At 42.3% G+C, this 23,983-nt stretch overlaps 1 protein-coding gene across 5 annotated transcripts in view; it reads right to left on the minus strand.

Moving 5' to 3' along the window:
* The window catches only part of ARHGAP5 (Rho GTPase activating protein 5), an 83,353-nt gene that overhangs the window by 16,176 nt on the left and 43,194 nt on the right, over positions 1–23,983 (minus strand). For all 5 annotated transcript variants that reach the window (XM_030559315.1, XM_030559316.1, XM_030559317.1 and 2 more), the window contains 3 exons: positions 9,365–9,442; positions 7,921–8,052; positions 5,148–5,253 (listed from right to left, as the gene is read on the minus strand). In XM_030559315.1, the coding sequence (XP_030415175.1) occupies positions 5,148–5,253; positions 7,921–8,052; positions 9,365–9,442 (316 nt within the window). The remainder of the gene's footprint in view (positions 1–5,147; positions 5,254–7,920; positions 8,053–9,364; positions 9,443–23,983) is intronic.

The following is a 23,983-nucleotide window of genomic DNA, read 5'->3' on the forward strand; positions in this document are numbered from 1 at the left end:
GCATCTTAAGGGCTTAACTGGCTCCTACTACTTCAGTTGACTGCCTGTTCTCCTCAGCTGGGTTCAGGGAAACAGCAGGAAACAGGAAGCTCCCTGAGAAGCTGGTGTTTATGTACCTCTCTAGCACTCCTGGGGGTGCTAGAGAGGTACATAAGAGGCTCCTCCTCCTCTCTCTCCCTGCAGCTCCTGCTGCTTTCTGTTACCCCCACCCCCACGTCTGGTACCTGAGGCGGCCGCCTCAGTTCGCCTCACGGTAAGGCCAACTCTGTCTGAGTTGGAACCAACGTTGACTTTCCGCTGTTTAGGAGGAGGCCTAGAGGACCATGTAGGCGTAGTGTAAAGTGAACATGACAGAGGACCTCCTCTCTGGACTTGACCCCCAGTAACCAATCATCCAGATATGGAGGGATATGAATACCTCTCTTCCTGAAGCATGCTGTTACCACAATCATGTATCTGGAAAATCCCAGGGAGCAGAAAGTAGGCTGAAAGGCAGCACAGTGTACTGGTAGTGCTGGCCAGCTACCAGAAAACTGAGGAACCTCCCATGGCTCGGAACGATTGCTATGTGGAAATAAGCATCCTGCAGGTCCACAGCAGCAAACCAGAGATTGTGATTTAAGGCAGAGAGGATAGTTGATAGGGTGACCATACAGAATCTCACATATATGAAATATTTGTTGAGAGTGCAGAGGTTTCTTCCGTCGCTTGGTTTTGGGAACCAGGAAATATAGGGAGGAGAGCCCCTGTCCCCGATGCTGCCGGGAAACCTCCTCTATAGTTCCCAGAGCCAACCGAGACTGCTTGCGGAGCAGATTCTCATGAGAGGAGTCCCTGAAAAGGCAGTGGGTGGGGAGGAGAGATGGAAAGAAACAATATGGCATAATTCAATCTGACGAAGCTTAAGACCCAGCTTTCCATGGTAATTGAGTCCCAGATATGATAACAACAAGCTAGTCTGTCCCCAAACAGATGGAAAGGAGAAAGAGAGGTCACCACTGGATTACTGTCCTGGACACTTGTCAAAATAGGTACTTGCTGGATGCTGGGGAGAGAGGGAAAAGGAGGAAAGGCAAAGTTGGCAGGTTAAACCCAGAACCAGAGAACCGTCTCCTCAGGGATCTGTGGTCCCTTCCAGTAGTTCCTCTTCCTTACAAGAAGGGAGAACTGTCTGAAAAAAAAGTTGCTGTGTTGATCGCAATAGTGGCATCTCTTTATGGCCGGAGTATATACTCCCAAAGAATGGGACTTAGCTATGGAGTCTTTAGAAGAGTGCAGGGTTTCATCATTTTTTCCCCAAAAATAAATCCCAGCCATCAGTCAGTCAGTCCTTAATGGTCTGCTACACCTCACATGCAATGCACAAATTCTGCAGCCATGAGGCCCTCCTCATGGTCACAGCCAATGCTGTAACTCTGGTTGCGGCATCTACCACGTCCAGAGCTAACTGCAACAGTCTTAGCCACAATACGATCTTCTGCAATGAATGCTGTAAACTATTTCCTGGGAGGGTTCTGGTAACTTATCCATAAACTATATAATATACATGGGTGTCCAACTGACAGAGTCATATTTAGAGACCAACATCCGATTGTTTCCAATGGACATTTGCATGGAAGAGAAGGTATAAATCTTCCTCTCCATTAAGTCCATTCTTTTGGATTCTTTCTCCATAGGGATGGACTTATAGTTTCCCTGCCATGCCCTGTCATTTGCTGCAGTTTCCACCAGAGAGAGAGTTAGGGGCCAGATGGGTGGAGAAACCCTCAAAACCTGGCACTGGAATCAAATACCCCTTTTCTGAATGCTTTGCCATGGGAAGCAATGAAACTACAGTATTCCAGACGGCTTCTACAGGCTCCAAAAGAGCCTCACTCATCAGGAGGGACACTCTCGCTAAAGCTAATGATCAGAGAATATCCAACAACTTATGTGTATTCTCCTGTGGGCACTCCACCTTGATACCCAAGGTAGTGGCCATATGCCTTTGGAGGTCCTGATAAGACTTAAAATCATCAGTCACTGAGGGAGAGAAAGATTCTGGTACAGGACAGTCATCCAGGAAGAAGGTTTGCTGCATCAGCGACAGGTCCTGTTTTTGCACCGCAGGATCTGATCGGAATAACCCCGGAGGTCCAGGGGGAAACAAGCTCCGCAGTTGCTTGCAGCTGAGATGGTCTGGGAGTGGGAGCCACCATTGGGATTGGGTATCTCACTCTGTTGTCGGTCAAGGAATGGGATCTCAGGAGCAAAGAAGCATTCAAAGGCTTCCAAGGAGCTCACAGATGAGGCATTGTTGGCCAGTATGCACTGGACCAAGAGCCCCTGTCCCAACTGCAAGGCAGATGCCAATCTCCGTACTGATGGCCATCCAAAGGGGATCTGTGATGCCTATCTGGTGACAAAGGGTAGGATGACCCGGACCTGGAGCTTCAGGGGTCCTGGATCTTCTCTGCTGACAACGGGGTAAACAGACTCAGCACTGGCACTGAAGAGGAATGGGAGATCAGCAACGGCAGTACCAAATGAGAGAGAGAAAGAGTTCCATTCAGTACTAGGAGAGGCACCAGTATCAAGGCTGAGGGCAGCACTGAAGTTGACAAAGAAATCTGCTGCCAAGATGACAGTGCTGAAGGATGCACCATCACCAGGGGCCATTCAGTGTCAGGCCCAATGTTGGCCTCAATTCTACAGACTGAGGCCCAGATTGTGCTCTGGTGGTGATAAGACCAGGAGCTCTGCAACATGGCCACAAGATGCCAAGGGCACAACAAAGTACAAGGCTGTAGAAACCATACCAGTGGAGAGGCTGGGACTGAGGGGCAAAGCAGGTCAATGCTGCTTGTTATGTTGCCAGCATGGAGACAGTTGCGTGGTGCCGACGTCATTGGTATCAGACTCAATGAATGCCCCATGGCCAGAACCAGAGTCAACAGTACAGGCTCTCTGAGTGGTACTAGGGAGCAGTTAGATGACACTGCTTCATCCTGTGTGCTGGAGGAAATACACTGCTCCTCTTAGAAGATCAGGAGAAGCCTTCCCAAGCCCCGGAATGGTCCAGATTCATTTTATGGGATCTCTTCCTCACCATACCAGAGGAGGGAAAACAACCCCTTTTTCCTCTTGGGGAAATGACAGAACCCAAGCATGGAGCAGAATCACTTGCCAGATCTGAAGGTGACTGCTGATCTGGCACTGAAGCCCTCATCTAAGTGGGCCTCCTTCAGGTGCTTGTCTCTCACCACCTGTGTCCTCACTGTGAATGACTTGCAGATGGTGCACCACTCTTTAATGTGTCCTTCACCAAGACACAGGCACCTTGTGTGGGGATTACTGGTGGGGATCCCCCACCCCCCAACAGACAATGCTTAAACACACAGAGCAGCCAACTACAGTAACTTCTCACTTAACATCCTCCCGCTTAACGTTGCTTCAAAGTTACATCACTGCTCAATTAGGGAACACGCTCGTTTAAAGTTGTGCAATGCTCCCTTATAACGTTTTTTGGTTGCCTGCTCTGTTCACTGCTTGTAAGATTCTGTGGAAGAGCAGCGACTTCGCAAGGGAGCACTGCACAAGTTCCTCTTCTCCACCTCCTCCTCCTCCCTCCCAGTGCTTCCCCCACCGCCAAACAGCTGTTTGGTGTCACTTAGGACTTTCTGGGAGGGACGGGGAGGCGGGGGGGGAGTGCTGCATCTCCCCTCCTCCCCCTCCCTCCCAGAAAGTCCTAAGCACGGCCAAACAGCTGTTTGGCAGGAGGAAAGTGTGGAGAGGAGGTGAGTACGGGTGGAAAGAGGTGGGCCTGGAGTGGAGCAGGGACAGGAAGAGGCGGGCCTTTTCTTCTCTGGGAAAGCTGCCGCCACTGCTGCTGCGAAAGGTGCTTCCTAGTGTACTTGCCTGTCGCAGTGTAAGCTGGGGCACTTCCCAACCACAGTACAGTACTGTACTGTACAGTATATAATGCCTTTTGTCTGCCCCCAAAAAATTTCCTTGGAACCTAACCCCCCACATTTACATTAAATCTTATGGGAAAATTGGATTCATTTTGCATCGTTTCACTTAAATTTGCATTTTTCAGGAACATAACTACAACGTTAAGTGAGGCACTACTGTATTCTAACTAATACTTAACTAACACTAAACTTAACCTAAGTGCTACTACACCTCTACCCTGATATAACATTAATTCGGATAATACACGGTAAAGCAGAGCTCCGGGGGGGGGCGGGGCTGCGCACTCCAGCGGATCAAAGCAAGTTCGATATAATGCAGTTTTGCCTATAACACAGTAAGATTTTTTGGCTCTTGAGGACAGCATTATATTTGGGTAGAGGTGTATATTCAAGGAAAAATTCTTAGAAAGTGAGACCACAAGGTAAAAAACACCACATGGAACTCCAACGCTAGCCACAAGTGATCAGAAGGAACTGAGGAGGTCAGGACAGCTTTGCCCTTATATGGCCAGGGGAGGGGCTAGGGCCATAGAATATGAGTGTGCTCCTATGGGTAATGCTAGGCAAAGTTCTCCAGCTCCTGTGAGCTGGGTACGCACACCTCTAAGTAGATTACACAGCTGCATCAACTAACAGAAGAACCAGGGCTCCACAGCACACATACACAATACTGCATGCTTGTCTGCAGACTGTGAGCCACAGCAACAGAGTATTTAAGGCACCAGGGTTACAGGGAAGGCAGTGACACAACCTCTTACTGATCAAGCCTGCAGAACATGACAGTAGATTAAATACATACTGCATTCTAATGTTTAGTTCATTGTATGGTTTTGCATTGAATTTTAATTAAAAGAACTCCCAAATCTACTGTTGCACGCAACTGTCTCTTCAACAGAGACATTTACTCAAGATATAAGAAATTTTGCTCTATCCCACAGAACAGTGATAGCGTCAGATTATCCTACTTCAATAAATCACAGTATTAATAAGCTACAGTAAGGCAAACCCTTACACAAACCATGAATTCTTTTCATTATAAATTAACTTACATTTCAAATCCCCTTTCTTGCATTCCTTTTTTTAATATTAGTTTGTTCACGCATTCAATATTTTTATTGACAGATGAGTGATATGAACATACAATTTTTTCAGTAATTATTACATAGATTTTTAGTAGTGAAAAGAATACTAAACCTGTTTAGATGAGTTATTATAAATTTGAAGACATCGTAGTTCACAGGATGGAATTTCTTCACAATTTCTTTTAACTCATGCAGTCGTTCTGTTTTATCCAAGATCTCTGTAGAGATAACAGCAAAACACCAATTTTCCTTATATACTTAAAAGGAAACCTTTACAAATGGTAGTGCTAATTCATCTCATTAGTATGTAGGGACAGATAAAGCATCCATTCTGGGAAGGAATGCCAATGTGAGAAACCGTATTTGAAGATACATGAAGAATTGTGTCTAGACAAACTATTATATATAGTTTTACTTCTCTATCATAGGTAGAACACACAGTCTGTACCTGACAAAATTATTTATCTATGTTTAATGTTGAAAAATCATTTTAACAGCTCATTGTTGGCTTGTGAGATGATCATCATTAACTCACTTATGAGTCAGATTTCCCTCTTTCACACTATTACTACTAAAAATATTTTATAAGACTTTTATTCAGAGACAGAAGATTCCCAAAATTTGGGGGAGGGGTGGTTCTAATACATGATTTATGTCCATGAATTGAAAATATGTTAAGCCTGTCAAGTAGTCCAATTGATGAAATAACATGATTGAGCCTGGGAGAAATGATTTAAAAACCACTCTGTTTAAAAGAGGAAAAGGTAGAAACTAGCAGAAGCAGGCAAACATTCAAACTTTAAAGAGTAAGTATGAACAACAGTCTAGAGAATAAACTAACAGAGAAGCCTTCCACAGACTATTAAAAGTACAATGTTAAGTAGGTTAATTTTTCTGTATGGATAGCAATCACAAGTTTATCCAAACCTTACAAATTTATTTCAAATAATCTCTGCAGCTGCTGTTTGCAATTTCAGGGTGAGTTCTTAGTATTTAGATAAAAGAGCTGGCATATAAGGAAAGATCATTCAATATAAAAGAAAAGGACGTTTAAGGTAGCAGTAACAGAGATAGCCATTGGGATGGGCTTGGTCTTTCTCGGAAGGGATATGACCAAGGTACCCTCTTTGGCTGATATTCAGGAAATATTTTGTGGCTCCCAGTGGGGCAACAGACTGGCAGTTTAGTACTGCTGAAAGTTGCAATTACAGCAAAAGGACTGAAGCTCTCTCTTGATTCTCTAGAAGACAGTTGGTTAGACAAAAATAATTACTCATAATTTCTTCAAAGGCTGATTGAATGAAAATCTAAAGAATTGAAACATAAAGGATGCCATCACACATTTCTCTAGGTAGCCCACCAAGATGCATGTGTGAAAATTTCTTGAGTTTTAAAAATGGAGAGAGAGGTGGGGTCAACTGGCCAAATGATATTCCAAAAGTGAGCAATGCTGTTTTACAGCTTAAAAAGGACTGAAATGGAATTGTGTTTAGGGCCAGGAACTCCATGTTTTTCACACAGAGGAGGAGACTTGTAGTGTGTTTTCCTATTTAGATGGTGTTAGGATTATTACTTTTTTTTTTTTAAACAGTTCTTTTGATCCATCAATTTTACTGTTAGCGTACATATTTTTACCTTATCCTTCTGACTCGTAATGCTTAATTAAAAAAAGGAACAAATCTCTCTTACCTAGCCTCAAAATAATGCTACTATTAAACAATATGTAGGCATTAGGGAGTTTCCACTCTGCCCTGAACATGCAAACACTTTGTGGCATTAGCGCCATTTGGCATCTCATTCATTAAAATGTTATCTGCATGATTTTATTACTAAACACATATCTGAGGTACAGGGCCATACAGCACGGCATTAAATCTGTTCCCAAATTGGGATTATCATTCTGCAACAACAACATTTAATTTATATTCCTTTTTAAACAGTTGCTTCTATAGAAATTAAAAGTTTTCATTGGTTTTGTCACATTTAATAAAAAAAATCACTAAAATTTGCCTGTAGTTTATTAATCAAGTAATCTAACTAAAAATACTGATTGAGAATTAAGACCACTAACACCTTTTCCTAGAAATAAAGTATTTATGGATATCAACTAGATAAAACCAAAACATACAAAGATACATGTGTTAAAAGATAGGTGTTAATCTAGCTGGTCTTCTATACCCAATTTCCAGATTTAGTGTGATAAATATATTGTCATGTTTTGGATTAAAAAAACCAGTACTATGTGTGTCATTAGTTCCACCCTGCACAAGTATGTAACACTGGTTTATGTTTATGGAATAGTTTGCTGCAATCCAATTCCTTGACCTAATCTGATTCAAAGAAAGAAGGCCTTTAAACGGGGTAGATCCATAAAAGTTATGCTTTGCAGCTGTAAGTGTACGAAAAATACATGAAAGGTAAACAGATTTAACACTGTATAGTTGTTGGGTTTTTTTAAATAAAGGCATTTGGGAAAATTCTTAAGTAAAAAGAATATTAAATATTTTTAACTTATAAACCTTTTTGAACAAAATATTTATTTCATGCATGCTTCCCTATTACTATTATTTACATTTATTCTTCAACTTTACTATAGACTGGCACAAAGCTAATTCTTTCAATTAAATGAGTTATCCAGATAAGATAAATAATAAAATCACAATTTGGTCTGAGATGTTCATAAAAGATTTACTTCTTTATGTAACAGTGTTCATTCATTTTAAAGTGTGTCCTTTTAAAACTGCATAGACACAGCAGAAAGCAGCAATTTATTCTAAAAATTTCAGTTTCACAAGAGCTAGTCATTTCAAAATATAATGAATTTAAAACGTATAATAAGATAACACACAGAATGTAATCAACAAGAGACTAGATTTACTACTTACTTGATGCTTCTACCAATTCTGGATGTAGAGAATAAGGTATTAAAGGATCTGGCAGATCTGCAAAGAAAGCTTTAAGAGCCCCTGCCACAGCATTTACTGTCACTTCCATAGATTCTAGGTTGATATTATGATCTGTGAGACACAATGAAACAGAAATTTATTAGTGTAAGCAAAACCAACAGCTATCACTGCACATACCTTATTTTAAAATAAGGTATCTGTAATACAAAAAGGGATATACCACCAAACATTCTATTCAAAAAGTAACTGAATGAAAAGGTCCACCATCGGGTAAACATATGCCTGCAATCATGCTCTGATCCAAATGTGAGTAAATCCACTAATGTACCTATGCAGCTGAAGAACAAATAGATATTTTAGATAGATATTTAATAGATAGATTTAGATATTCTGTATAGAAGATGTTGGCTTCAATGTGGCAGAGAAAAAAATCTAATTTACTCTTGCCACTGTCTATGATGAATTTTACTATATTGCATCAATCCAACTGTGGGAATCCAGGTCAGAGTGGAAGTTTCTATATAAATGACTAAAAGACTGAGGCAGTATATTACAGGGTGATGTTCAGAGAGGAATAATAACAATAATACAGGACATCTTCCCTTGGAGATCCAGATTATAACCACAATATACTATTTGCATTCATGTACATTCTAACAAGATGAATAAAGGCTCTACATTGTACTGGAAGTGGACTAACTAAATTTAACATTTTAACAAGATTATTCAAAATACAATTCACCAATAACAGAATCCTCATTAGTCATACAGTTTACTTTTTAATTAGAACCTGAATGCCGAATACTAATAAATATAAATATTTATTAAAAAATGCAACACTTAAGCTAGAAAGTAGAGGTATTTTGGGAAATTACAGTTGAGAAATGTCAGGTCAGAACATAAGAACTGCCATACCAGATCAGATGAGTGGTTCATCTAACCAACATTCTGTCTCAGAGTGACCAGTAATAGATAGGAGTGCTCTTGGATTCTTCGCTAACACTAAGGGCTTGTCTACATGGGAACACTCAGGATAATTAATCCAAATTAATTAAAGATATCAATTTAAAGTGGATTAGTTAAACTGCATGAAACCCATGTGGACAAACATTCAGAATTGAAGTGGGTTTAATTCACTTTATCTTAATTCACTTCGAGTCAGTGTTCCGCTTTAGGAGTAGTAAAAGGGATTTGTTAAAATACACTTAAAAGAAGAACTCAAGAACTAATGACATTCGTTGGAGCAATCTAAAAGGAATTAGAAAACAAAATACCTGAGCTCTTACGAATAATAATTAATTTATAACAATAGAATGCTGAAGAGTGACCAATACTGAACCCCAATTCCCTTCCAAAAATAGCTACTAAGAATAATTCTGGAGAAGAGACTTATTGCAGTATCAGGAAAATCAGTTACAATTACCTTGATCAAACTGCTTCTGAATGTTGTCTTGATCAGTTTTATTCCCACTAACACGGTAGAGGCCTTCAGTGCATAGCCCTGATTGGGGAAAGAAAAATTTTTAAACACAAAATTATATTTTACAGAGTAACAATGAGATGGACGTATGGTACATAATTATTCATTCACACATGAAAGTAGCAATTAATGTGTTCTGCACATACATTCATTCATATTAATTTGCTGGGTATTACATTTATATAGGAATTACCATATTGTTTCAGTCTAGTCCAGTATCTTGTCTCTGACAATGGCCATAATTAAGGCTACGTTTTAGTCACAGGTATTGTTAGTAAAAGTCATGGATAGGTCATGGGCAGTAAACAAAAATTCACAGCCCGTGACCTGTCCATGACTTTTACTATGCACCCATAACTAAAACCTGCTCTGGAGGGGGGCACTGTGGGTGTTCGGGGGAGGGGTCTGACCCAGGACCTCTGCTGGTGCTGGGGTTCGGGGGAAGTTGAAGGGGCTGCCAGGCTCCCTACCCGGCTCCACTCAGCTCCCTGGAATCCCTTGGCTCGTAGGCGGAGGCACAGCCAGGGGGGTCTGTGAGCACTGCCCCTGCCCCGAACACCCAAATGCCAGCTCTGCAGTTCGTATTGGCTGGGAACCGTAGACAACTGGAGCTGCAGGAGTGGTGCTGCGGATGGAGGCACAGTGCAGAGCCGCCTGGCTGTGTCTCTGCCTAACAGCCGAGGGATATGTTGCCGCTTCTGGGGAGCCACTCCTAAGTAAGCGCCACCCGCACTCCAACCCTGTCTCAACCCTGTGCCCCCTCCCACACCCAAACTCCTGCTGCTGTTGGGGGGAGCGCTCCAGAAGCAGCCAGTGCCGCTGGCCCAAGGGCTGCCTGAGCAGCTCTGGCAGCCCCTGGACCAGCTGCACCAGCAGATGTCACAGAGGTCACAGAATCTGTGATCTCTGTGACAGACTCACAGCCTTAGCCACAATACGTGCCTGCATTAGCCACATGTGGACTAATCTCCCTACCACCAAAGAGATAAGGATTAGACCTAATCATCAGATATTTGCTTAAATCATGAAGTCCAAAGTTTAATATAATTTCTAAAAGCAGTCATTAACAACAACAACTTTGGATATTGATATCTATGTAAATATATAATCCTTTTCTGAATCCTACTAAATTCTTTGGATCAACAACTTCCTGTGGCAATTAGTTCCACAGTTTAATCACATGCTGAGTGAAAAAACTACTGTATATATTCATTCATAAGCCAAATTTTCTTTTAGTAAAAAAGGGAAGCACTAGAGAAGGGGTCGGCTTAAGAACGGGTATAGAGAGGGAGAGGTGGGACACAGCCCCTCCCCCCAACAGAGGGAGCAAGGAGAGACAGCACAGCCAGCAGAAACAGAAGGGAAGAGGCGGGGCCAGAGTTTCTCCGCTTCTGGACACGCTGCTCTCCCCCTAGCCTCTAAAGCAGCTGCAGCTCCAGGGCTGGCAGACTGCAGCCGTGCCGCTCAGCCCTGCCCCTAAGAGCAGGTTGTGGCCATGCCGCCCAGCCCAGCCCACTGGAACATGCTGCGGCCGTGCCGCCCACTCTGGCCCGTTGGAGCAGGCTGCGGCCACACTGCCCAGCCTGCCGGAGCATCTGCAGCCACGTCAGAGACATCCTCCTCTGGCCCTCCCCAGATAAGGTAGGAAGGGATGGGATGGGGAAAGTGTGGGGGTCCCGGACTAGGGGTGGGGTCATGTGGGGGGTGGTCACATGGGTTACTCCCCTGACTCCCAGCTTCTCCCCTCAAAAAAAATTTCCCCACCAGTTGCTGTCCCGGCCCGTTAGGGTGAACAGTTGGCACACCGGGACACTTCACTTACTTAGGCTTACCTCCGTGCCTGCAGACGCTCGAGGTAAACAAATCATCTTGGCCCACCGGTGACTTATCCTGATGGCCCGGTAGCCAAAGTTTGCTGAACCCTGAACTATAGGGTCAGCTTATAAACAAACCGTCTTATGATCGAGTATATATTCCCTTTTACTGGTTTGGAATTTTCTACCTTTTAATTTCATTCTACCTTGTTCTTAGTTAAAAAAGAGAATAGATGCCTCTGAGATCTACCTTCTTTATATAATTTATTATTTTATATACTTTTATCCTGTCTCCTCTTATTCATCTCCTTTCTAAGGCAAATAATCCCAATCTTCTGAGAGTTTTCCAGGCCTTTGATCATTCTCATCTTCTCTGAACCTCTTCCAGACCCTTCTGAGTTGGGGTGACAAATATTACAAAAGTATTCCAGCTGAGAATGAAGCATTGATTGTATAAAAAGAATTCTGTTTTCAATATTATCCTCCATTCCTTGGGTAGCCTAATATCTTGGGGTTTTTTTTGGCACACTGCACATTTTCACTGAGCTGTCACCAGTGATACCAAAGTTGCTTTCTTGGGTTGATAAACTTAATTTAGAATCCTGTGAGATGTAAAAGTAGTTTAATTTTTTTCCCTCTAATGTGCATTACTTTGCATTTTTTGTGTGAAATTTTGTTTGCCATCATAATGCCTATTCACCTAGCTTTAGGGCTGTCTGTAGTTCCTTACAGTCTGCTCTGGTCCTGACTAATCTAAATAACTTCGTGTCATATGCAAGTTGTGCTACCTCACTACTCACTTCCCCCACCCCCTTTTCCAAACCATTAATAAATATATTAAACTAACATCAGGCCTTGTATGGAGAGACCTAGCTGTTAACCTTTTGTCATGTTGAAAACTGAACATTTAATCCTATTCTGCTTTGTCTCCTAGCCAATTTTTGACTCAAGACAGTACTTTGACTTTCACCCCGTGCCTACTTAGCTTCTTCTAGTAGCCTCTTGCGCAGGACTTTGTCAAAGACTTTTTGCAGTTCCACATATATTATGTCATCTTGTTCTCTCATCCACTGCTTTAACTGATGTATTCAAAAGAGTGAGATATGATTTTCCTTTGCAGAATCTATACTGATTAGACCGTAGCAGATCTAGATCTTCCACACATTTTATTTTTAATTGTCAAATCACCAACTTGCCATGTAGAGATTTAAGGTTAACAGTTCTACAATTGCTCGGATCATTCCAATAGCCTTTTTATGGATGCAACATTTGCTACCTTCCAGTCCACTAGAATAGTAAATGTTTTGAATAAAAATGTATTGTTCGCAGCTCAGCTACTTCCTACTTGAGTGCTTTTAGAATTCCTGGATGTACCAACTGGGCTTGGAGCCTGATTATATTTTAAATTACGATTTTGCTCAAGCACCTCTCTCTAAGAGTATATAATCTGTATCATGAAAAAGCATGCTCGGGCTAGGAATCTTCCCAACATTGTGGGTAGTGAATACCAATTAAAAAAAGTCACTTGGCTTCTCAGCACCATCCTCATCTTCCTTAATTACTCCCTTTAAATCAGTGGTGATCCAGTAGATGCACAGGTTTCCTATTTTTGATACATTAAAAGAAACTCCTGCTTGTTTCTGCACCTTTAGCTATTTGCTCTTCAAACTCCACTTTAGCCTCTCTCATTTTCTTCATTCTTAATACCTGCTGTAATTTATGCTACTGTTTATTGGCTTCACTGTGGTCAGATAAATACATTTTGAATAATTTCTGTTTGGCTCAAATAGCCTCTCGAACTTTGTCAGTTAGCCAGAATGGTTTCCTCCTTGCTTTCCTGGTTCCCTTTTTGTTCAGCAGTCTGCACATCTCCTTGACTATTACTGTTTTTCTTAGTAGCACCCAAGCCACATCCAAGGTTTTAACTTTTTACTTTTCAGTTTAGGGCCTGTTTGGCTGCCCATCTCATTTTATTGAAATCTTTTTCTATAGTGTAGTGTCACTGTCACTTTTTGGTATGTTACTTGCTCTTCAGATACTGGACCTAATTAGATTACGGTTGCTGTTATTTAGTGGCTCAGTTATGGTCACCTCTTGAATTAGCCTCTATGTTGCTTAAGAATAAGACACGAATAACCTCTGCTCCTGTGTGATCTACAACAACTTGTCTCAAGAAGCAATCACTTAAGCATTGAGAAATTGTTTCGCTGAAGACTGTTTCATTGTGCTATTTGACCAATTTGTATGTTATCGTTAGATTTCGCTGCCTCATTGATCTTTCAACATTATGCATTGAATTTCCTTTTCTTCATCTGGAGACCGCTAGTACTGCCCAACTAATATATTTATAATTTTTTCAGGTTGAGATTTGCAGTCATACAAGATTCAACTGTGTGCCACTCAGAATTTTTATTTTGCTAGAGTGTCTGAAATCCCTTACATACAACCTTACTCTCCCAACTCTTCAGTCTAGTCTGTCTTTCCTGTGCAGGTATTACCATATCCCTTTGGCTAATATCATCTCACCACAGTTCTGTAATGCATGTTATATCAAGGTCCTCATCCATTGCAAGGCATTCCGGTTTGCTTATTTTAGCATTTAATCTTCCTGAATTTGTATACAGACATTTACAGTTTTTATTCCGGATTAAGTGTCGGTTTTTATTTAACACCTTAATCTAACACCTTGCTGAGTTTGCAGAATTTACCTATGTGTTCTTATTCTGTCTCTGCTCTAGTTCAGTTGTAATTTGCACCCTATCCTTTACTGGATACACAGATACCACTGTATTACCATCTTTATCAGATGACTCTAACTTGTGTGCTGCTCAGTTGCTGTCAGCTTTCCCCATTTATAAGTTTAAACACTCCTCCAACATACTATTTATTTTATGTACCAAATTCTCCTGTGCTCATTCCACCTTCTGAGTCTGAGGCTTCTCCTCATTGGAGACAGGCATCTGTCAGCCTAGCTACATAGATATAGCTACCCCAAACAAAGACCAAAGGCCTCAACTCCTCCCACCCACTTGATTATTGATGATTAGTGTCCTGAAGCTGGCATTAAAAAACTTAGTACAATATCTAACTCAAGAAGTCTAGGGGGATGTCTACACTACAGATGCGAGAGTGGTACAGCTACAACACTGCTGCTGAAGCACCATAGACACTTCATACATTGAGGAAAGGAGTTTTTCCATCTGTGTAGTTAATCCACCTCTCTGAGAGTGTTAGCTAGACTGACAGAAGAATTCTTCTGACAACCTAGCTGTGTATACACTAAAAATCAGGAGTCCCCAACGTGGTGCCTGCTGTGGCATCTATGTGCGCCCGCCTACTGGCTGTTGGAAAAGCAGCCACCGAAATGCTGCTGAGCAGCGGCAACGTCAACAAGCGCTGCCACCAAAATGCCACTGATTTTCGGCAGCATTTTGGCGGTGACGCCTCTCGGTGATGCTACTTCTCAGCGGCGACACTTGTTGGCATTGCTGCTTCTCGGCAGCATTTCGGCAGCTGCTTGTCCAGGGGCCACACTCCTAGGCAGCTAGTTGTCAAGCGTTCGCCACACTGAAAAGGTTGGGGACCACTGCACTAAATCCATCTCAAGGGAGCAAAACTTTTTCACAAGCCTGAGCTACATAAGCATATACCAGGACTAGTGATGGTTATACAGTTAGAAGAGTTGCTGTATGTGAGATCCTCCTTAAAAAAATACAAAGTCAGTAAGATATTTATAGATTAGTAATGTAAAACTGAATCTTCTTAATATAGACTCATAGACTCTAGGACTGGAAGGGACCTCGAGAGGTCATCGAGTCCAGTCCCCTGCCCTCATGGCAGGACCAAATACTGTCTAGACCATCCCTGATAGACATTTATCTAACCTACTCTTAAATATCTCCAGAGATGGAGATTCCACAACTTCCCTAGGCAATCTATTCCAGTGTTTAACTACCCTGACAGTTAGGAACTTTTTCCTAATGTCCAACCTAAATCTCCCTTGCTGCAGTTTAAGCCCATTGCTTCTTGTTCTATCATTGGAGGCTAAGGTGAACAAGTTTTCTCCCTCCTCCTGATGACACCCTTTTAGATACCTGAAAACTGCTATCATGTCTCCTCTCAGTCTTCTCTTTTCCAAACTAAACAAACCCAATTCCTTCAGCCTTCCTTCATAGGTCATATTCTCAAGACCTTTCATCATTCTTGTTGCTCTTCTCTGGACCCTCTCCAATTTCTCCACATCTTTCTTGAAATGCGGTGCCCAGAACTGGACACAATACTCCAGTTGAGGCCTAACCAGCGCAGAGTAAAGTGGAAGAATGACTTCTCGTGTCTTGTTTACAACACACCTGTTAATGCATCCCAGAATCATGTTTGCTTTTTTTGCAACAGTATCACACTGTTGACTCATATTAAGCTTATGGTCCACTATGACCCCTAGATCTCTTTCTGCCATACTCCTTCCTAGACAGTCTTCTCCCATTCTGTATGTGTGAAACTGATTGTTCCTTCCTAAGTGGAGCACTTTGCATTTATCTTTATTGAACTTCATCCTTGTTTACCTCAGACCATTTCTCCAACTTGTCCAGATCATTTTGAATTTTGACCCTGTCCTCCAAAACAGTTGCAATCCCTCCCAGTTTGGTATCATCCGCAAACTTAATAAGCGTACTTTCTATGCCAACATCTAAATCATTGATGAAGATATTGAACAGAACCGGTCCCAAAACAGACCCCTGCGGAACCCCACTTGTTATACCTTATGATGAACATAGTTCTAGTTAGTTACTACTGATATTTCTAAATCTGTTCTCTCTTCCACACCAAAATTAGATATTTTCTGTAGACTGAAATCTTACACTGAACAGTGTAACTTGGCCTTTATTATAACCTAGTGGGAATCAGAGGCAGTGAGGAGCAGCCTATGAAGTAAAGAGCCTGAAGGCTTGGGGCAGGGAGTGGGGTGTGAGGAGTGGAAGAAGCAGGGGAGCCTAAGGCAGCCTCCCCTCTTCTTCCTCCCATACATCCCTTATTTCCCTTCCCTACTCCAGCCTGGCCCCTAGCACTTCCCTCTTTTTCATTCCACTCCTATCACTCAGTCTACACCTGTTTCTGGCTCCCTCAACTCTGCAACTCCTAGCCTACCCTTCCCCTCTAATCTGTTCTCCCCTGCTTCTATTCTATTCCCCCTCCAAGCATGCACCCCATCTGATTCCATCCTTCTCAGTCTGCACCTACACCAATTTCTTGTCCCCCATCTCTGATCCTCAGGCCTCTGCATCTGAGTCATCTTGTTCCTCCTCCTCCACATTGCCTGAACACCAGCAGGGGGAGTGCTGAGAACACAGAAGAGTCTCCCCCGTTCTCAGTTCTTGTCACTGGCACCACATCAATACCCAGCTGTCAAGAGAAACAACTGAAAGAAGTTCATCTCAGCCCAGCGAGACAATGTTTTGAAATTTTAGCTGTTTACAAATCTCTAAGGAACACATGTTACAGTGATTTTCATAGATTTATAATTTGGACAAATCTGAGTAGATTTTCACAGAGACAGCACGAAGCACATCTGATGTCAAGGTTCATAGGTTCTGACTTTCTAAAGTGCCGGGGGGAATGGGTGCTCGAACCCTGGCTCTGCCTCAGGCCCTGCCCCCACTTCACCCCTTCCCCCAAGCCCCACCTCTTCCCCTGACCCAGTGTCCTCACTCCTCCCAGCCTCCTGCACACCATGAAACAGCTGACTGTGGTGGGCAGAAGGTACAGGGAGGGAGGCGCTGATCCGCAGCGCGAATGGGAAACATTGGGGGTTATGGGGAGAGCTGACAGGACTGCCTGTGAGTGCTCAGCACCCACCATTTTTTCCCCATGGGTGCACCCACAGAGCCCTGGAGCACCCACAGAGTTAACGCCTATGTCAGGGCTAGTCCCACCAAATTTCAAGTTCCTACTTCAAAACATGGAGGAAGCGATTTTCAAAAGCACCTAAGTGAGTCAGAAGCACATTTGACTTTTGGTTTTGAAAATTTCACAAAGACATTGAAGCTTTTCATTAAGAATTTAACATTGGCAAAACAACCTATTTTTCCCTAAACTTCTTCCAAGAAATGGCTGTACAGTTTTTGTTGAAATTTTAAAAACGAAAATTTGGCTCAAAGCAGCCACCTGGGATGGAAAATTTCAGAACAAACAATTAAAGCTTGGCAAAGCAAATAAAAACAAGACCTGACAAAGAAAATTGTTAGGCATCTTGAAGTGAAAAGGGGAGTGATTAGGATGAGGAGTCTGAGGACTGAGACTTGGATGAGAAAACTGGAGGAAGCCACTTGGACAAGGTGGGAAAGTGGGGCGGCAGAGACAGGATCCGTAATGAAGAGGCCGGCCAAGGATTGAGGATGGAGAATGGGATTGATTATGCAAGGAGATGGACTGGGATACAAAGCAGGGTTGGGAGAGAGAGAACTGGCACAGCAGGTTGCAAGAGCCATGAACAGAGAAGCCTGTGCCCAGTACAGTACACGGTTCCAGGATATGGAATGGGACCCAGCATTCTTGAGTCACCCTCTTTGTCTACTGTCAGCAAATATTTGCACTTTGCCAGTGTTTTTTGCGTTTTCTGCCCTTCTAGTGGATGGCCCATATGGAGGAGGCTCAACTAAACAGTACTATCAGTTATACTGTTAGCTCAAGTGACTGTGCTGTGGACATGAAAGTTCCAGCCCTGCTGATGACTCAGGTAATGGTCAATATGAGTCTCACATGATGAAATCTGTTTTTCTGATTTGTTTTAAAAAAGTTAAGAAATTACACGCAAAAAGCTATGTTAAAAGTATGTTAATGATTGCAAAGTCAAGCTTTCAAGTGTTAGGAAAAGAATTAGATTAATTTGGCATTCAAGTGTGTCTGCATGATACAATCCTTAATTATGTGATCAGTTTTTCCAATATTTTCCAGACTATTTTAGTGCTATACAAACATATAACAAAAAGGTATCCTCTGCTCCAAAGAGTTCATTATGCAAGTACCGGTAATTACTTGTAATCTAAGTTTGTTCTGTAATTGCATACTACAGATTTTCTCGGATCTTCCCCTGAAGCATCAGATATGTTGTTAGACTATACTGAACTAAATGAACCACTGGTCTGATCTTGTGTGGCAATTCCTATGTAAATTAAATAATTTGTGGGGAAAGAATCTAACCCATTTTATTTTTAAAGGGGAAAAAGAATAAAGCAAATCACTTATTCAAGATATGTTAAAGTTTCACATGAAATTAACCTATATAAATGCTATTTTTAATCTAAGCTTTGGAATTTGTAGAAAGGGTGGGATTTACAAACTACTAAAATGAGGTACCATTCACAAGCTCAAAAAAAACAGAACCAGACAACTTCAACATTAAAGTGATCTAAATGCACTAATGAAACAAATGTATAGTGAACATTAAGAACTTTCAATAGGCAATAGTGTGATCATTTAAAGTTGAAACTTTTCAAAAGTAAAAAACAGGGAGCGCTTCATCTGATGTTGAATTAACAGTTCTACATCTGCAAATACTAAAACTTTTTACATTAACCAATCTCTAACAAGCCCTCTGGCCCTACAGCAAGCATGGCTATTCACAGTCGTGTGTCCTACAGTGTGTTCACCCTGCTGACAACAGAATAAGATTTCTACCAATATGACATGACAAACAGCAACTCACTTTCCCTGCAGATGTCCTAGAGGAGGTGCCTATGCATTTATTTTATTAAAGAACGAGTAACTCAGATGTGAAGATTATTTAATCTGACTTTACCCAACTGTATCAGGTGTTTGGCTGCTTCTGTGGGGGAAGGGAGATACTATATCAGTAACTACAGTGAAAACAAACATTGATACCCATATTTAGATTTATGCTCACATGGTTTATATCTCCTTTACATAATTTCCATTGTGTTGGCTTTCATGAGATATCTTAATTAGTAGATAGTTGAAATGTACAACATTATTGTATATTTCAAAACGTGACTTTCAAGATCTTGTATGATACATAAAAACTAATTTCTTTCTTACTTGTATTCTGTGATGCCCCACAACAGTACAAACTAGTGATATGTTTCTGTCCTCTGTAATGCATGTGATGTCCAATCAGGATACATAATTTTTCATGCTGGCCTCTGCCCCCTTCTGTATTTGTGCAGGCAGACTTCTCACTTTATTATTTCCAAACTTACATAACACAAGTTAATCTGTGATGTCTTTCCTCACTTGTCACTCAGCCCAGGACCCAAGTCCGATGAGGTGGGCATTTATAAATACATGGTCACTCCATGACAAACAATTAACAGGTAAGAAATCTCTATCACATGACATTACTAGCAATACCCCTAAGCTATAGAGGGAAAGCTAAAGGACAGGCTGAGGTAAAGTGACGTCAAAAGGGGACAAAGGAGTGAAAAATTGGTCCTCTCCCCTGTGAACGGTAGCTTAGGTCCAACAAGAGACTACAGCTCAAAGCACTTACTGTCTTTGCCATACCTGTAAAGGATCAAATGGAGGCAGAAGAATTGGAGAAGGTGCATGGAGTATCAAACAGCAGTCTGATACAACTCGTTTACTGAGGTTTCTCCCTCTTCCTCCCAGGAGGGGGAACTATCCCAGCAGAGTGAGCCTGGAATTAGGGCTCTAATCCACCGAGTACTAATTTAGAGGCTTTGTTTCCCCTTCTTAAAATCCTCATATAAGAAAGGAATTGGAATTGCCTAAATTCCCTTGATGAAATCAAGATAAATCTTACAGACTCCATTACACATATAAGGAATGTCACCAAATTTCTGTGCGCGCTTTGGAAGATGAGCAGAGAAAGAAGTCTGCTTAAAGAAAAAATTGACACTATTTTGGGGGAAAATGAGAGACAGGAGTAACCATTTTTCTCCATCAAAAACTTGGCAGGCTAAATCGCAATCAAGGACAGCAAGTTCACCCATCTGCAGACAAAGAGGCTAGCCACCTAAATGTAAACTATCCAAGACAGAAAAGAGAGAGGCACTCCAAGTATTCAGAGGTATCTTAAAATAGGAGTTTTCACACTAATTTGAGATTTTAGAGGGTCTGAAAACTTAAATGGGACGGGAATATCTTAGGTAAAATAAGTCACTGAGAAATCTACACATGGCCAGATGAGATCCATTATAAATCCTATCTACCTGACCCTGGAAGAAACAAAGGGCAGAGACCTGGACCTGGAAGAAGCTAACTGCCAGACTGTTACCAACACTAGCCTAAATGAAACCTAAAATTACCAGCAGTACGGTTTTCTGTTGGAGAATTTGAGAAATTTGCATTAAGTGCCTGGCTCAAATCCTGTAGTAGGCAAACAAGGGCTGTTATTCCAGTGGGACTGAAGAAGAATGATTAGGACTTTGCCATACTTGATTTATTTAGAAGGCTTTGTTTACAAGGTGGGCCATTAGCCTTTAAGTTGCAGGACTGTGAGGCAGAACAGATTTATCAAGCAAGGTTGGGTCTTCTGGGAAATGGAAGATTGAGACCTTGAGACAACTAGAACACATCTGCAAATTACATTCTTGGCTAATCCAGAGCCCCTAGATCAGTGAGCCTATGCTGCTACTTGCCTTTTTGAGAAACTTCCAAATTAGACATGGGAGTAAAGTAAAAAATTCCCATATGTGCATGTGTACACAGAAGCAGAAAATATACTTGGCCCACATCTTGGGTTCTGCATACTGGCTATAGCACTGAGGTATCCAGTTGAAGATCAACTCAATGAACTCTCAACATTGGCTATTAACACTTCCTTGCACAACAACCATTACCTTCCTTGGATGGATCTATATTCTGTTCAAGAGGGCAGAGAATATGGAGCACTTTTAAAGAGACTCCAAGTGCTTCTCTGCCCATTAACAGAAGAGAGAGGACTTTCAGCAGATCTCTACTCCTGGCTTCCCCAGTCTCCTCAATGGTTTGGTATGCTCTCCTTGACATCATAAGCCTCACAACACAACTATTTCAAATTTGATGACAATATATATCTCCAGATCAGTGGCACCACTATGGGCACCCGCATGGCCCCACAATATGCCAATATTTTTATGGCCGACCTGGAACAATGCTTCCTCAGCTCTCGTCCATTCACGCCCCTTCTCTACCTATGCTACACTGATGACATCATCATCATCTGGACCCATGGGAAGGAGACTCTGGAAAAATTCCACCACGATTTCAACAGCTTCCACCCCACCATCAACCTCAGCCTGGACCAATCTATACGGGAGGTCCACTTCCTAGACACCTCGGTGCAAATAAGTGATGGTCACATTAACACCACCCTATACCGAAAACCTACCGACCGCTATGCCTACCTTCATGCCTCCAGCTTCCATCCCGAGCACATCACACGATCCATTGTCTACAGCCAAGCACTGATGTACAACTGCATCTGCTCTAACCCCTCAGACAGAGATCAACACCTACAAAATCTCCACCAGGCATTCTCAAAACTACAATACCCACATAAGGAAATAAGGAAACAGATCAACAGAGCCAGACGTGTACCCAGAAGCCTCCTACTGCAAGACAAACCCAAGAAAGAAACCAACAGGACTCCACTGGCCATCACATACAGTCCCCAGCTAAAACCTCTCCAATGCATCATCAGGGATCTACAACTCATCCTGGACAATGATCCCAGACTTTCACAGGCCTTGGGTGGCAGGCCAGTCCTCGCTCACAGGCAACCTGCCAACCTGAAGCATATTCTCACCAGTAACTGCTCACCGCACCATAGTAACTCTAGCTCAGGAACCAATCCATGCAACAAACCTTGATGCCAACTCTGCCCACATATCTACACCAGTGACACCATCACAGGACCTAATCAGATCAGCCACACCATCACCGGTTCATTCACTTGCACCTCCACCAATGTAATATACGCCATCATATGCCAGCAATGCCCCTCTGCTATGTACATCGGCCAAACTGGACAGTCGCTACGGAAAAGGATAAACAAATCAGATATTAGGAATGGCAATATACAAAAACCTGTAGGAGAACACTTCAGCCTCCCTGGCCACACTATAGCAGACCTTAAGGTGGCCATCCTGCAGCAAAACAACTTCAGGACCAGACTTCAAAGAGAAACTGCTGAGCTTCAGTTCATCTGCAAATTTGACATCATCAGCTCAGGATTAAACAAAGACTGTGAATTGCTTGTCAACTACAAAACCAGTTTCTCCTCCCTTGGTTTTCACACCTCAACTGCTAGAACAGGGCCTCATCCTCCCTGATTGAACTAACCTCATTATCTCTAGCTTGCCTGCATATATATACCTGCCTCTGGACATTTCCACTACATGCATCTGACGAAGTGGGTATTCACCCACGAAAGCTCATGCTCCAAAACGTCTGTTAGTCTATAAGGTGCCACAGGATTCTTTGCTGATCATAAGCCTGGGCTATCTTTATAACCTTGACCTATATGTCTAGGAATAGCGCCAATCCTCCTCCTCTACAGCTCCCTTTTCCCCTGCACAAAGCCTTGGATACCAAGGGAGCAAAGGAATAATAAAGGCTGCCTTCTATTGGGTTTTTCCAATTTTGGAAAAAGCTGCATTTTTGCGTCAGATTTCTGAGGAATGAGCCCTGTATGGCTGGATCTTGGGCTGGTACGGTCAGTACTTAACAAGAGACTGGCAGATAGAGAAATCTGGGTCAGCCCCTCCTAGAATAAAGGGGAAAAATGTCTCCATGACTTTAGATTCCAAGATGGAGAAAACACGTATAAAGTAGGGAAGTTTTTCTCCTGCCAAGTCTCTGGGAGAGCTGAGTACTGGACTTCACAAAATAATTTTGAGAAATTAGAATATCTGAGAGTTGAAAATAGAAACTTCCCCCGTGCCAAACTTCTGGGGCTCTGCTTGCTAAGATGAAAGACTCCTCAAAAAAACAATAACCTCAAGATAATTATAGACCTGAGGCTTGATGTTGAGACCCTTCAGAGCTAGCAAAAACCTAAGTTAGATTTCTGCAATCTAGTTTGTGAAGCCAGGAACAGAGTACTCTGTCTAAATGGACCTCCCATTAGCCTTCAGATGGCAGTTGTAGATGTACAAGGGACATGCCCAACTGTGGCAACAGGCTTACGCCTTAGGATGAATATCTGTCTGATCAGCCCTTCATTCATGCAATCATTGCCTCCAGTCAAGGACTAGAAATCCTGAAGTAAGGGGCCACTGTTGACTCCAAATTGGAGTGAGGCAGCCAGAGATCCTGAAACATTGAAACTGAGTTTGTAAACCTTGTGCAGATTCATAGGAAAAGAAAAGTTCTTGTCCAGAGTGGAGTAACCCATCTCTAACATTTTGATAGAGGGCTACACAGAGAGGACTTTTTCGTGAGTTAGCCCTGGAAGGAATACTGAAAAGCTCAACCTCATTCTTGGTGATCTTTCGCTCAACAGCGAAGACAGAAAGTTAATGCCAAATGAGACATTAGAGAGGCCCACATCTCTGGTAAAATTATCTGGGAATTTCCCAGTGAAAAGACTGGTTTTGAGAGAGGGAGACAAAACTGGATCTTTGGAGTAAGAGCCTACTTTCACTTCAACCTTATGCTTCATCCCCAGAGAACTGGAGAGCCATACACAGGACCATTCCACCTCTCAGGGCAGACAAGTCCAAGGCCTGAGGAAGGAAGTCAGAAAGGAAGATGAGAGGGGGAGTCATTTAAGAAGCTTGTTACCTGAGGA

This window comes from Gopherus evgoodei, chromosome 4, assembly GCF_007399415.2.
Source record: "Gopherus evgoodei ecotype Sinaloan lineage chromosome 4, rGopEvg1_v1.p, whole genome shotgun sequence".
In the NCBI taxonomy this organism is placed as follows: Eukaryota; Metazoa; Chordata; order Testudines; family Testudinidae; genus Gopherus; species Gopherus evgoodei.